Source organism: Balaenoptera musculus, chromosome 11 (genome assembly GCF_009873245.2).
Source record: "Balaenoptera musculus isolate JJ_BM4_2016_0621 chromosome 11, mBalMus1.pri.v3, whole genome shotgun sequence".
NCBI lineage: Eukaryota > Metazoa > Chordata > Mammalia > Artiodactyla > Balaenopteridae > Balaenoptera > Balaenoptera musculus.
In genome coordinates, this window is record NC_045795.1 from 96764842 (window position 1) to 96779185 (window position 14344).

The following is a 14344-nucleotide window of genomic DNA, read 5'->3' on the forward strand; positions in this document are numbered from 1 at the left end:
TGAGCGCTAGGACTGTTTCCAGAAAGCAGAGAGGCTTCGGAGCGAGGGACCTCACGTGTCCAGAGCAGGTGTCGTGTTTAACCCCGCTCCGGGGGCTGTCAGGCAGCCTGGTTGTCACGGGGGCGGGGGTTGTGACTCAGCCCCCGAGGCCAGGAGGGGCCGTCGTGGGGAGGCTTCTTTCTGATCTGGGCGCGTCTCCTCCAGGACGGGCTCATCCACGCGTCCCTGAAGCCCGCTGAGATCCTCTACCTAACGGTAGCCTACGACTGGTTCCTCTTCGGGTGAGCCTTCGGGAACTGTCGGGCTATGGGGTGCTCCGGTGCTTGGGAACTGCCTTTTTGTGTGCGTGGGTGTGGTGGCCCCTGTGACAGGGTTGAAGGCGAAGACGGTCCCACCCCCTTGGGAAGAGAGAAGGTGTGGTCGGGCCCACCTGAGGCTGAGGTGCCAAAGCCATGGGCTGTCCCTGTGCCTCTGGTCCCCCTTCATCCTCGTGTCTGGGAGCTGCTCGCTCTGACCTCCTCGCCTTCTTGTTTCAGGCACATGTTGGTAGATCGACTCAGCAAAGGAGAGGAGGTGGGTTCTGCTCACGGTCCGCGAGCACACGTCAGGGCTCCGCGAGCTCGGGCTCTTTTACCCCCAGGAGGGACAGGGTGATGGTCTGTTTGGTGTCCACACTTTGGGGGCGGTTCCTTGCCTGGTGTGTGCTGGGATCAGGCAGCGTGGCAGGAAAAGCACTGGCACAGCAGCCCCGTTCTGAGCCTCAGTCTCCCTCTCTCGCGGAGAGAACGCTTACCTGTGACCTTCGTGTGTCAGTCCTCTTCCCCCCCTTCTGTGCCAGCCTTCTTACAGGTGACCTTGTTTTCTGCACTCTGGAACCAATTTACAAGTCCTTTCCTGTGCCCCTCATCCTTACAGCTAAAGCCAGAAGCTCTTCCCTGTCCTCCCTTGTCTCATCACACCCACTCGGCAGCTTTTAAGCCCCAGGGCCTTCCGTGCAAGCAGGGTCCTGCCAACTCCTCACCACCAGACCAGTCCCGGCCAGCGGGCTGTGGGTCCCCTTCCTGTCCGGGCGCTGTCCCTCCTTCCTCCTCTCTGCTCTGTCCACGCCTTATCCTTTTAGCTACTTTTTTCAGTCTTTGGCTGTTCGGTACTCTTGTTTTCAGCCTGTTTTCCCTGCACACAGACCTGGAGTCAGACCTGAGTGTGAACCCCAGTTGTGCCACTTACTACCTGGGTGACCTTGGGTAATGTGATTAACCTTGAGTCTCCCGGTGTTGATTCTGCTGCCTCACAAAGAGAATGAGTCCAGATGCCCAGCGTGGGAGCTGCACGCAGTGTTGGCTTCCCCCCCATTTTCCTGAGGCATCTTTCTCACCCTCCTGAAGCTGCCTCTTCTGGGCATCTTATCTTGTGCATTCTTCTCTTGTTCCTCCCTCTCAGCTGCTCCTCTCTCCTTCTACATCTCTTCTTTTGAGCACTGATCGCCTCTGCCAGGACTGCAGAGCTCATAAGCCTGTTCCTCAGAGGCCTCCATGAACTCTGTCAGAGGCGGTGACTTCGGCACTGAAATCCGCACGTAAAGCCCCTTTGCAGCCTCTCATTTTGAGACTTGCTGGAGCTGGCGCCCCAGTACCTGCTGTCCCCCATGCTGTCTCCCCATCCCCAGAGCAGGCCAGATTCCACCTTCAGAGACGGGGCAGGGGATGCGGCTGAGCCCAGTGGATTCTGGATTCAAACCCTGGCCACGTCTCAACATAAACAAGAGGGTCTTCTCAGCTGGGAGGGTTGGCGGGGTGTGGGCTTTTCTCTTAGCCCTCCCTTCCTCCCCGCACACACTCAAAACTCTGATACTTTAAAAACATGCAAAAAGCTGGGGCCTGTTAAACAGCTCCGTACCCCTCCTTTGCCTTTGAGGCTCTCAGAGCACATTAGCATATTAAAGACTAAAAAATCTGTGGTGAAGACACCTATTTAATTTTATGTAACGGGGACTTCCCTGGCTGTCCAGTGGTTAGGACTCTGTGCTCAGGACTCCGTGCTTTCACTGCCGAGGGCCCAGGTTCAGTCCCTGGTCGGGGAACTAAAATCCCACAAGCTGTGCGGGGCGGCCAAAAAAAAAAAAAAGTTATGTAACAAAGTTTTCATACTGGCCTGACCTAGGCACCCTTCCTCCTTTTTTATTTTTTGAGGAGACCTTACGGGGCTCTGGGATACCCTGTGGGTATTTTTCCAAGTGAGGGGTTGATGGACCACACCTTTCAGAATCAACTGCAGAGACTATGCATTGTGTGCACTTCACAGAGGCCCATTGGACCAAGGCACTGGCTGGAAGGGAGAAGAGAGAATTTGCTCACGGAGCTGGGGATACGGATGCGGGGTCAGAGCTCAGGAGCCTCCTCCGGCTTTTGCCCGCCTCAGACTTTGTCCTGCCCCTTACAGTTTCTGAACAGTGCAGACTGTGGGCCAGGCAGTGGCTGCCCCCACCCATGGTTCTCCTGAACCACTGTTTCTGGGTATTTCTTCTACAAAATCTGATCTCTTGCCCTTGCATTGTGTTCCTGCTGTGTCCACTAATCTTCTTGCCCCGAAATTCTCTCCCAGCTGTCCTTCCCTGTTAGCCTCTCTCCCTGGGGTTCTTAGGAGAGGCTGAGGGGGAGAAGCAGCTGTTCTCTTCATCCTTTTCAGTAGCTTGAGAACGTGTGTGTTCAATTTGAGGATGGTGTGAAACGTCACTGGCTTACCCTTTTTCGTTCTCCGGAAGGAAGCGCCCTTCCTTCCTTGCCCCACCCCAGGCACACCTGCCCGACCTCCTAAGCCTTCCCTACTGCCCGTACTGTTTCTACACCAGAATATCCAGCAGGGTCCCCAAAGCAGGGCTGCTGTCCATCAGGGGTTGACCAGGGTCACTGGTTGCCCTCTCCCGGGAGTTCTGCCACCTAGATTCTTCTCCCTGGAGACTGCTATCTTCTCATGTGTACTGCTTTTTGGTCTCTCAGATTTTCTTCTTCTGCTTCAATTTTTTGAAGCATATCATCTCTGAGGAGTTCTCTGCTCTGAAGATACAGAGGTAAGGAGAGACCTGCTCTCGCTGGGAGCAGGGTGCTCCGGGAAGGGCCGCGCTAGGGCAGGGGGTTCTTGCTTGCTGCCTTATCCCTGCCCGGCTTCCCTGCATGCTTGGCAGGCTGGCTTCCTGTCCCTGCCTTCACTCTGAGGGCAGGTAGGGGTACCTGGGGAGGGCCAGTGGCTGAAGAGGCTCATCCTGTGACTAGGAGAGCAGGGCTCGTTGCTGCAGGGAAAAGCCAGCCCAAGGATAGGGGGACTGCCAGCTCCCCATGCCACCGCCATGGCAGAAGATTCTCCTGCCTGAGCTGATGGCCTCCTTCCCTGCGCTGCTGCAGAGGGGTGTCTGCACAGCCCACCGCCACGGAGCACGGTCTCCTTCCAGCCCGGCAAACACAGGGCTCTTGCCTGGTAATTGCTTTAGGACCCCTGTGAGAGTTGGTGTCTTTGCTTGCTTTCCAAGTCCAAGCTTTCCAAATCCAAGCTCCTAGTGTGCTGGACCAGACTTGAACTCTGAGGGCCACACTGACAGGGAGGCGGCAGGCTTTGCTGGCCTCCCAGAAGTGGGCCTGGCCTTTCTGCAGCAGTTTAGGTAGGACCTGTGTCCATGAGTTTCCAGTGAGTTGGAGCTTCTTTCCCAGGTGGGCAGCACGCGGGGGACATGGGAGACTTCAGCCCAATCTGGAATTCACTGTCCTGGCTTCTGTTTATAGGAGGAAGAGTTTGCCAGCCCGGGATGCAGGCTTCACTGTGGAAGATATCTGCATGCTGAGTGAGTCATGGGCCCCAGCAGACTTTCTCTGTATATCTTTCTGACTATAGACCACATAGGGACTGTTTGTTCTAGAAACTTCTCTTCTGTGTGGAAGAGGTGGGGGACCCCTAGCAGGAGAAGATAATGTGCTGACTGATGGCACTGGCTTCTTTCAGGGCGGAAGGATCGTGGCAGCACCACCAGCCTTGGCAGTGACTTCTCTCTGGTCATGGAGAGCTCCCCAGGAGCCGCCGGGAGCTTCACCTATGAGACCGTGGAGCTGGTCCCTGCAGGAGCACAGACTCAGGCAGCTTGGTGAGGGCCAGGCTGGAACTGAGCTTGCTAACAGCTGTGAGCCAGGGCTCCAACTCCAGGGAGCCCCAGGAACAAAGGGGCCCCCGACAGCAGGCCTGAGAGCTGAGCTCCATGCCCTGCTGTCTCTACTGGGCCTCAGAGGCCAGCCATCTGGTTGGTGGGGGGCACTGCGGGATGAAGGAGGAAGCTGCAGGGCTGGGAAGACAGGGTCGGGTGAGGGGCGCTGGTGCTAAAGGGACTTCCTGGGGGTGCTGCCTTGTATCATTTGCCTGGGAGGTGGGGGGCCAGCTTAGAAAAAGAAAAAAGGGGTGAATACAAAATAATGATTGGGAATTGGGAGCTTGTTGAGGGTCAGCTCCTTTGAGAATCAGATGACCTTCCCCCTGGACAAAGGGCTCAATATTTTGTATAACATTAGCAGGGAAGGTCAGTTACTAAAGTGTTAGTTAAGAATCTGTTTTCCAGCGTGTGCACTGAGGCCAGCAGGCCAGTTTTGTTCAGACGTCACAGTCCCTCTGTGAAGACCCAGCCCTCGCTGCCCATGGCCGAGCCCAAGGGGGTGCTGAAGTATGCCCACTCCCATGTGGCATTTTTCCAGTGCAAGTAAAAAGTGGGCCCTGAGATTTAGTACAAGTGGGCAGAGGGTTTGCCCGAGGTGGCCCCTTAGCCAGCAGCCCTATCTTTCCACTGCAGGAGGAAGAGCCACTCATCCTCTCCACAGAGTGTGCTCTGGAACCGGCCGCAGCTCTCAGAGGACCGCCTGCCTTCCCACCAGGGGCTGGTGGAAGCCAAGTCCTCCAGCTCCTCGTCCTCGAACCATTCTGACAACTTTTTCAGGCTGGGTAGCAGTCCCCTGGAGGTCCCCAAGCCCAGGTGAGGACCTCCAAAGTCCTAATGGTGGGGTGGCTACCCTTCCCTGTTAATAAGGCTGGAGCGTGGGGTTCCAGGGCATGCGGCCTGGCGGGCAGTGTACCCAGGAGGCCAGAGGGGATCGACAAGCTTGCAGGCTCGCGCACTGTTTGGAGGATGGGTTAATGTTTGGATACAGAGCAGGAGCTGGTTCGCAGAGTGGTTTGAGACTCCCCCTTCCCAGAGCCCTGGCAGATGGGTATCCAGAAGGTGTAGTAGTTGTGATGTGATGGGCAGGGAGTTGGGGCTGCCCTTCCCCGTCGCCTTTGCCAGGTCTCAGCCCCCCTGTGGACCTCACATTCCGATTAAAGAGATGGCGCTAGATCCTCCGAGGTGCTTCTGGCTCTCCCATTCCTCGTCTGGATGGGTGGGGCCCTGAAGAGGACAGACGGTAGGGAGCTAGGCTAGATGTGTGTGGCTGGGGCAACCCTCGCAGGCCTGCACATCTGGAAAGGGAGCAGCTCAGCCAGGATGGAGAGGTGTGGCTGGAGTGTGCTGCAGGACTGATGTTTCCTTGGTGAGGTTAAAGCTGAGCGCTGGCCAGGGGCTTAGGATTGAGGGATGGCCTGGCATTTGGGGGAGGCATTTCCTAGCTGACCCCTTAACAGTCCTTCCATGTCATACAGCCAGGGAAGGAGTCCTGTGAATTACTTTGTTTTCTAAGGCCTTGAGAATGTCTGGCCCTTCTGAAGAGAACAAAGAAGTGTGCAACTTAAGAGGTCCTTAATAAATTCCAGGGAGAAAAGACATTTAGCAGAAAGATTGTGAGCGTTGAAGTCCACTCCAGATTCAAGCCCAGCTCTGTTGGATACTGCTCCAGAATTTCAGGTCTTTCCTTGTGGCAGGCATGTTACCAAGGAGGAAACTGAACCCAAAGGTCACAAGCTTATCACAAGGAAAACCCTGAAACTTTGGGAACTCTCCTCCCATCACCGTCCTCTGGTTTTTCCTTTCTGGGCAAAAGCAAGCAATGGAGGAAGGTGGGGAAAAGCACCCTCCCCACACAGGCTGAGCGGATCAGCTCTGGGTGAGTAGGAGCTGCACTGTCCAGAGGGGTCCTGTGTGCTCACCTCTGAAGGTGAGCCCTTCAACTGGAGCACTGCCGTGTCCGTCAGCGCTGTAGCTGAGTCTGTTAAATAAAGGCCACAACCCCTCTGTCCCCACGGGTTTGGTGGAGGCAGCTGCGCGGAGATGGTGCCGAGCAGACAAGCCCACGTGCCGTGCTCATCCGCATCCTCTGTGCCACCGCGCTTGTCTGTGCAGCTTGCCTCAGGGCCGCTGTGGGCCTGCCGCGGCACTGTGTGACCCTTGCTCTTCTGGGCTGGAGCTCTTGCTCCTCGTCCCTGCCTCCTTTTCTGCCTGTGCAGCATTGCTGGACAGCTGGGAAGGAAACCAGGAAATTCCTCCTGTCCCCTGGGTCCTCCCTGGTCTTAACTGTCCAACTGTTCGGGGCTCCCCCACTGAGGCAACACCCCATCATACACCTTAGCTTTTTATCATTCCCTTCTTCCTGACAAAAGATCCTAGTTCCGATCTTGTGGTCATTTCCCTCGGTCTCACCAGTGGTTATCTACCTGCACTGGGGGCTCAGATGCTTATGGCTGGTCCAGGATGGTCCAGGAGGCTGAGGAGGTTTGGGGGTGTCCTCCTGATCTCACGGCCCTTTGAGCTGGGGCCTGGTGAAGGAGGCTGGAATAACTGGACCAAAATGGGGCGCCTTGGAAAGGCGTGGGGTGGACTGCTGTGAGGTGTTTGATGGCTCTGCTGGTTTATTCTGGGAGTGCCTGCTTGTAGCCAGGCTGGGCTGGCCAGGTGACAAGGTTCTGGATTGGCTGCTTGTCTGCCAGAGGATTTGAAAGACTACTTTATTCAGATTTGGAGCATTCTAATTATAATTACATATTTCCATTAACATTAAAATTAATTTAGTCTCTCTTATCTTAAAGTGCCTGAGGGATCCTGTCATTAGCTTTCCTGCTTCTCTTAGGTAACAACAGCCAATCAGCTTTTTAGTGCAGCAGAGGGAACTGTGTGGAAAGAAACCCTTTATTTAGTAAAGCTATCTGTGACGGCTGAAATTCCCCTTACAATGTGAATTCTCTGGGTTTCCTATGCTCCACATTCCCAGGTTCTACAGGCATATCTCTTTTAAGGTAGGACTTCCCTGTGAAAAGAATTGGTGAAGCTTTGTTCAAAGTTAAGAAGTAGGTGTCGGATTCAGAAGAAAGTTCTGTGGGGTGCTGACTCTTATCCAGTCCCAACCCCGTACCCTTCACTGGCAAGACTGGTGGCTCTTGTGCATCGTTAGCTGCTACTGCAGCAGCTTCTAATTGAGTTGCGTTTCTGGACCATTGTTAAATCTCTCATCATCTGTAGGGTTGGGGACTGGGAAGAGGCAGGACCAGTGCTCGCATGCCTCTCCGAGCCCTGGTCAGTAAAGTGCCCAGCTCCGTGTGTAGTCTTGGTCTCTGCTCCAGAGTCAGACATCTTTAGGGATGGGGGTTGCTAGCATAGCACTGTCCGTGCCTGAGGAGGGATGGCGCTACCACTGAGCCCAGCTGGAAGCCAACCTGCCTGAAGAGCACATGAACTTGGCTGAGGGACATCCAGCGGCCTGGTTGGTTAGCTAAGTGACAACATAGGCGCCAACTCTGCTGCCCAGATAGCTTCTCTTTCCCCATCCTTCACCACCTACTAACTGCTTGTTACGAGCAATGAGCTCTGTCCCCGGCTATGTTTAATGAGGCAGAGAAACCGGATTGCTTTCTGTAACACATAGGGTTCCTGTCTTAACGTTTGATGTGTTCTCCCATGGGGCCACAGCTCCAGACCAGAGATGAGCGGTGAGAAGCCTAAAGGCATTGCCAGCTTGAGACCCATAAGAGAAAACTTGGAGCCCCAAAAGACTTCTCCTTGGGCTGCTGCAGGAAAGCACAGGTCTCTGGTTCACACAAACACACACACCGCACACACAGACACACAGACACACACACCCATACCCCAATGCCTGAAGTCCAGGCTGAGGGAAACTGATGACTTTTCAAATCTGATGAATCTTGTCCTAGCCGTTTCTGAAGTCACTTGTTCCGTGGGGTCAGGCCCTTGTTGAACGGAAGGATTCTTCCCTAAGGCCCCATTCCTGGAGGTGTTCACTTGGGCAGAGGCTGTGGGACCATCACCTGGAGGCTTGGTAGTGGTGGGGGGTAGGTACAGATTAGGTGACGTTCAGGCTCTCTGAAAGGCTAGGATTCTGGGTCTTGGCTCAAATGTTCGTTCCCTGCATGACTTCAGACATGTCACTTGATAGCTTTGGGTTTCTTTTTTCTCATCAGAGGCTTAAATGGGCAACTGACTGCCCAGGTCCTTCCTAGCTGTGAACCTTCAAGCCCTCTCTGTGAGCTGTCAGATCAGGTGCTTTTAGATGCAAATAACAGAAAATCCATCTCAAAAGAGTTTAAACAATAAAGGAAAACTGTTGGTTTACGTTGGAAAAATGCAGCCTTCAGGCACAGCTTCATCAAGGTTCCAACTCCGTTTCCCTATGGTCCTTTCTCCTTGCCTCTTTCTACATGCTAGCTTTGTCTTCTGGCCAGCTTCCCTAATGGTGGCCAGCTACTCCGTGTGCTTCCTTTCTCACATCCAGGGATCACGTGAAGGCCTCTTTTCCAACCATAGATCAGAAACTCTGTGCTTTATTCCAGTTGGAAGTTATGTGTGCATCCCTGAGCCAATCCCTGAGGCCTCCACCATCCCTTATCAGGAAGGAAGATCAGTGTACTGTGCGGCTTGCGTGGGTTTTGGTCAGCCTGGGTTTCAATCCCAGCTTTGCCGCTTGTAGCTGTGTGACTTGGAAAAAACACTTCCCTTCTGAGCTCAGTCTTTTTTATCCCGTCTTTAAAGTGGGAGTAATGATCCTGGTCTCCATAAGTTTGGGTTTAAGTGAGATAATGGAGCAAAGTACCTGGCATATAGTAATACTCATCTTTTCCATGAGTACTGGAAATGCTCAGTAAACTGTAGTTGTGGTTAAGATCTGTCCTTATCAGCCTCATTTCTGAAGGACTATGGGCTGTGTCAGGGCACTGGGCAGCTAGGTAAAAGGCCAGATCAGGTACCTCAGGCCAGACCTCTTTCTCCTCGCCTCAGCTGTGTGGCTTGGGCCAGCTCTGCTTGTGTGGGTACTCCTGTAACCCCTTCCAAAAGGACCAGCTAAAACACACTTGCCTGAGCTGGCCCACAGCAGGGGTCTGGCAGGTGTGGGGCAAGGTGAGGCGGTTCAGCTCTGTTGGTGCTGTGAAGAGGGGCTTAGGCCATACCCATCTAAGGGAGTGAAATGTTGCCAAGAAGCCAGCCTCCTGGGCAGAGGTCTGGGCCCTGGGGATGTGGAGGGATGACCTTGGAAGCACTGTCAGCTCCACAGTTGTCCAGTTGGAGGGCGGCTTGGCCCCGTGTGCCCTCCAGTCCTGTAGGTAGATCGGTGGAGGTAGATGCTGTGTTTGCACTCGAGTAAGGGTGTAGGGCAGAAGAGCATGGGGTTTTGTTAAGGCTGGTTGCGTTACCTGTGTACCGAGGCTAACCTGAAAGTTTTCCTTCCTTCTTTCACTCGGCAGGTGCAGGTGCTTCCTTCTCGTGACTGTTCCCTGTCATCTTTAGGTGCCCCCTCTAGCCAGCTACTCCAGATGTGCACTTGCGAGGACCTCTCTGCTTAGCACAGCCCCTTGCTCTCAAACCCAGGAACGCAACGGTTGCTTTGCAACCCTTTCCTTGACAAAAGCCTCAAATACGAAGATTCATTTGGAGCCTGTGTGCTCACTCTTGAAAAAGATGCAAAAGATGGTTGGCTGTTTGCTGAGATTCCTTTGTGACCCCTGGGATCATGCGCCCTGTTGTTATCTGTGCTGCCTTCTCCATACTACAGCTGTCTCCTGGCTGCTTCAAGCATGGTTCTTGCCTGGGGGTGCTACCTGCTGGACACGGGAAGTACAGGGAAGGGACTAGCCTAGGAGACCGAGAGCCCTTGCTGGGAACCTCTCTGTAACCATATTCCATCTGTCATTTTCCCATTGGAAGTGTGATTCTCTGATAGCCCTGGGGAGCGGGGTTAGGAGCATAAGAAACCCCCATGTTCCCTGCCCCTTAAGTCCCTCATCCTACCCAGCCTCCTCTGCTTCACATTACTTTCATTCCCTCAACACTCTGCTGTTTAGCAATTATTTTCCCGAAAACTGGAAAAGAAACTCTACCTTACCTTAAAGTTTGAGCAAGAGGTGAGATTTGTGGAGCCGGGCTGCCCTCAAGAGGGGTTGCATTGACTGAAGACTCCGGCATGACCCAGAGGAAGCACAGGGCAGGCACCACACGGTGGCGTGTAGCTTGCTCTTGCATGTAGGCAGCTGTCTCTGATTTACAGACAGTTAAGGATCACCAGAGATACAGTGTCTGGCCTGAACCCTACCAAGTTTCTCCACGTAGGAAGGAGGAAGCCCTGCTTTGTCAGTCACTAGGGCTTCCACCAGGTAGCAGACCACGGCCTGTCCTCATCCCCAGTGCTGCTGTCATACACCTTCCGGAGTAGAGCAGGAGCAATGAATATGGCAAGTCTCTGTGTTGCAGGGGGGCTCCGATTCATGGCGGCTTTAACGTAGAAAGCTAGCTGTTTTCCCTGGTCTCAAGGTGTTTCTGTTGTACAACAAATCTGTAATCAATCTTGGCTTTAAAGATCTCTTCTTGCACTCTCTAGCCGTGGAACCTTGGGCAAGTGTCCTTACCTGTCTGGGCTGCCATTTCCCTGCCTCTAAGAAGGAGATGATTTACGATCAGCAGAGATGCAGCGCTGGCCAGAGCTGCACTCAGCTTGGCAACTACTTGAGGATAAGGCTGGCCTGGGGACCCATGGGGACTGTCATCTCAGTCTAGGAGCCCTTGACTCCAGCTAACTGGGTGGGCCAAGGTCAATTAATTTTTCAGTTTCCCACCCCCTGTACCACTATTCACGCTTCTGCTCTGTTTCTGGGTCCCTACAGGAGCACCTTCTGCTATTCTTGAATTAAAGAACAAAGGGTCAAGCATCAAAGATGATGCACCTCTGGGGATTGGGACCTGGGGTAGCTGATGGAAGGGCCTTGTTTGATGTTTCCCTATCTCCTCCCTTCCTCCCCCACCAGCTGGGCTACTGTCCAGAGACAGCAGAGAAGGCTGGGCTGTGAGTGGGGAGGTGGTGGCAGTGGTAGATTCCCAATACAGCCTTCCTCTCCCCGCACCCCCCAAACCTCTGTTTGAAAAAGGCCTGATGAAGTTTTCAAGTTGGCTGCCTGATTCATTCCTTCCCTCTGGGCATAGCCAGTGAGTTTGCTGGGTTGTTGCTTGTGCATACGAACTTTGGCTCCTGGAAGGCGCTGCAGAGGAGGAGGGCGGGGCTCAGGGCTCCCGTCACCTTCCTCTTCCATCTAGGTCACTGCCCGCACCATCCCCAAGAGGCTTGTTCTCCCATCTCTACCATAGGACCTCAGTGGCCCTGGGTTCTGCATTGCCACTCTGCCAATCTACATGCCAGGGAGTGTGGGGTGATCCTGCGTCCCAGGTTCCTGGGGCATTCAGCCTTGCTCCCCTGCTTTTGGTGCTGTTGAGATGTTACGTGCTTTGTCAGCCAGAGCAGGCATGCCCTGATCCCAGGCTTTGGTTGCTGGCTCACCTTAGTCACCATGCTTTGCTCTTGTTCTTTTGCTCCTGTAAGTCTTTGCATGATGCATTGTCCTCACAGCTGAGCCTGCCTTATGGTCTTTTTTTTTTTTTTTAATAAATTTATTTTATCTTATTTATTTATTTTTGGCTGCGTTGGGTCTTTGTTGCTGTGCGCGGGCTTTCTCTAGTTGCGGCGAGCGGGGGCTACTCTTCATTGCGGTGCTCAGGCTTCTTATTGCAGTGGCCTCTCTCGCTGCGGAGCACAGGCCCCAGGCACGTGGGCCCCAACAGTCGTGGCACGCAGGCCCAGCAGCTGTGGCTCGTGGGCTCCAGAGCTCAGGCTCAGCAGCTGCGGTGCATGGGCCCAGCTGCTCCACGGCATGTGGGATCCTCCCGGACCAGGGCTCGAACCCGTGGCCCCTGCATTGGCAGGCAGATTCTTAACCACTGCGCCACCAGGAAGTCCCTGCCTTGTGGTTTTTACTCTTCTTTCTTGGTCATAACCTGTCCAGCTGTTTTTGTACTTTTGGAGAAAATGGTTGACTTTACAGATGCTCTACCAACAGACCCTTGTGGCCTGGTCCCAGGGCCACCATAGCCTCCCCGCCCCACTCCTCCAGGGCCTCCCCTGTCAGGCATATGACTGACCACATCATCTCCCCTCTCTCTCCTCTCTGCCCCAGATCAGTGGACCATCCCCTGCCCGGATCCTCTCTCTCCACAGACTTTGGCAGCTGGCAGATGGTAACAGGCTGTGGCAGTATTCAGGAACGGGCTGCCCTGCACACAGACTCCTCTCTCCCTTTCAGCTTCCCGGATGAGCTCCCTAACAATTGTCTGTAAGTGTCTTGCTTGAGAAGACAGGATGCCCCGCCCCCCGCCCTGCCCGTGTCAAAAGCTGGTGAGCCACTGAGTGCTGGCTAGGAATGAGGCAGCAGCAGGCCCCAGGGAGCTGGCCTGGGCTCCCTGCCCCTCCCGAGTGTCGCAGCTAAGTATACCTCACTGCTCCTGGACCCTGAGGTATGGAGGAGGCCTGATGGACTGCTCAGGAAGTGCGTTGGAGTGTGTTCACTCTCCCCGGCCTCTAAAACCCATCCGTGGGTCTCTTGGGGCACACACCCTTAGGGATAGCTGGCTGGACTCTAGCTATAAAAGATTCTATTTCTGTCCAAGGCTTTGCCTGACATGAGAACCCTTTGAAAGCAGAACAGTGGAGTAGTGAAAGTAGGTGTATGGTGGAGACCGGAGCCAGAACGGAGCTGGGTTAGCCCGAGGGCTGTGCTCCCAAGCAGAACCGAGGGTTCCTTGCTGTCCCCTCCCCCCTTTTGTCATCTGCTTTTGTCTCTGGTCAGGAAAGAAAATTGGACAGGGATGCCCATCCAAAGCCCAAGCCTGTAAAATCCTCTCCCTCCAAAGCTCCAGTGCTGGACTTCCAGTTCTGGCAGAGCAGCTGCCTCTCTGGCTGCCGCCTGCGCTGCTGTTTCACGGATGTCAGGCGGGGAGAGCCTCCGGTGGCCTGGGGAGCAGGATCTGCTTCTGGTCTGCGGTTGCCTAAGGGCCTTCCCCTCCCCACCGGGTGCTGGGTGTTCATCACCACCACCAGAATCCAGCTCATGCCCTCCCGTGCTGACAGGTTGGAGGCAAGTTGCCCTTGGGAGTCGGGAAGGATTCGTGCTGAGGGCAGGCAGGGGCCAGACCTTGGGGTTCCTAGACGGTGCTCACAGGCCCTGGCCCGCAGCTAGGGAGTGGCCCAAGGGCTTCAGGGGCCACTGGTGCCTGGCACAGCCTTCTCTGTAGCCAGGCCCTTAAGCCAGAAACAAGATCTCTTGGATTTTTGAGGATTACAGAAATGGTTGTCTGCACCTTTCTGTAGGCTCTTTCTACTTCAACCAGAGAGCCTAAGAGCCATCTCTGGAGGAAGCAGAGACATCTCTGGCCCTGCTTAATAGCACCCCTCACTTACCTGGTATTAGCCAGTGAAACGGGCAGCTCTAGCCCCAGATCCTACAATGTATGCCTTGGGTAGCTCTCTGTGCTCCCAGCCAACCCTCAGGTTAGGGGTGGTTCCCAGAGGAGGGCTAGGTTCTCCGTGATCCCATGGCCTCCAAGATTGCAGGATGGGCGTGGGGTCAGGGTTGATTCCTGGTGAGGTCACATAGTATGTGGGTTCACTGCTTTGGCTTTGGTGTCAGAGGAATTTAATCCAAATCCTAGCTGTTATGTTTACTAGCTCTGGGGACTTCCCTGGCGGTCCAGTGGTTAAGACTCTGCACTTCTACTGCAGGGGGGTACGGGTTCAATCCCTGGTTGGGGAACTAAGATCCCGCATGCCACATGGCCAAAAACAAAAAAACCAATATGTTTACCAGCTCTGTCTTGGGATTTCAGCCTTGACTTCTCTGAACCTGCTAGCTCATCTCTTGAGAGGGAATGGCACTATGGCAGCTCCAGTCTCTGCCTGCCGTATGTCCTCAAGTGGATCACATACCCTCTCTGGGCTCCAGTTATCTTGTTTCTAAATAGGTTGTGATCTCTCCCCTTTCGGCCTCCTAAAAATAGGGGGCAATGAGAATGCGTACATATGGACCTTTAGATATTCCCTGTGAATATGAACTACTATCTGTA

The 14344-nt window shown here is 54.3% G+C and overlaps 1 protein-coding gene across 8 annotated transcripts in view; it reads left to right on the top strand.

Moving 5' to 3' along the window:
- The window catches only part of MTMR14 (myotubularin related protein 14), a 42936-nt gene that overhangs the window by 26892 nt on the left and 1700 nt on the right, over positions 1 to 14344 (top strand). For 4 of the 8 annotated variants that reach the window (XM_036870294.1, XM_036870295.1, XM_036870296.1 and 1 more), the window contains 7 exons: positions 205 to 281; positions 537 to 573; positions 2997 to 3067; positions 3774 to 3832; positions 3991 to 4129; positions 4823 to 5002; positions 12403 to 12558. In XM_036870294.1, the coding sequence (XP_036726189.1) occupies positions 205 to 281; positions 537 to 573; positions 2997 to 3067; positions 3774 to 3832; positions 3991 to 4129; positions 4823 to 5002; positions 12403 to 12558 (719 nt within the window). The remainder of the gene's footprint in view (positions 1 to 204; positions 282 to 536; positions 574 to 2996; positions 3068 to 3773; positions 3833 to 3990; positions 4130 to 4822; positions 5003 to 12402; positions 12559 to 14344) is intronic. The other 4 variants (XM_036870297.1, XM_036870299.1, XM_036870300.1 and 1 more) reach the window with 2 other exon arrangements.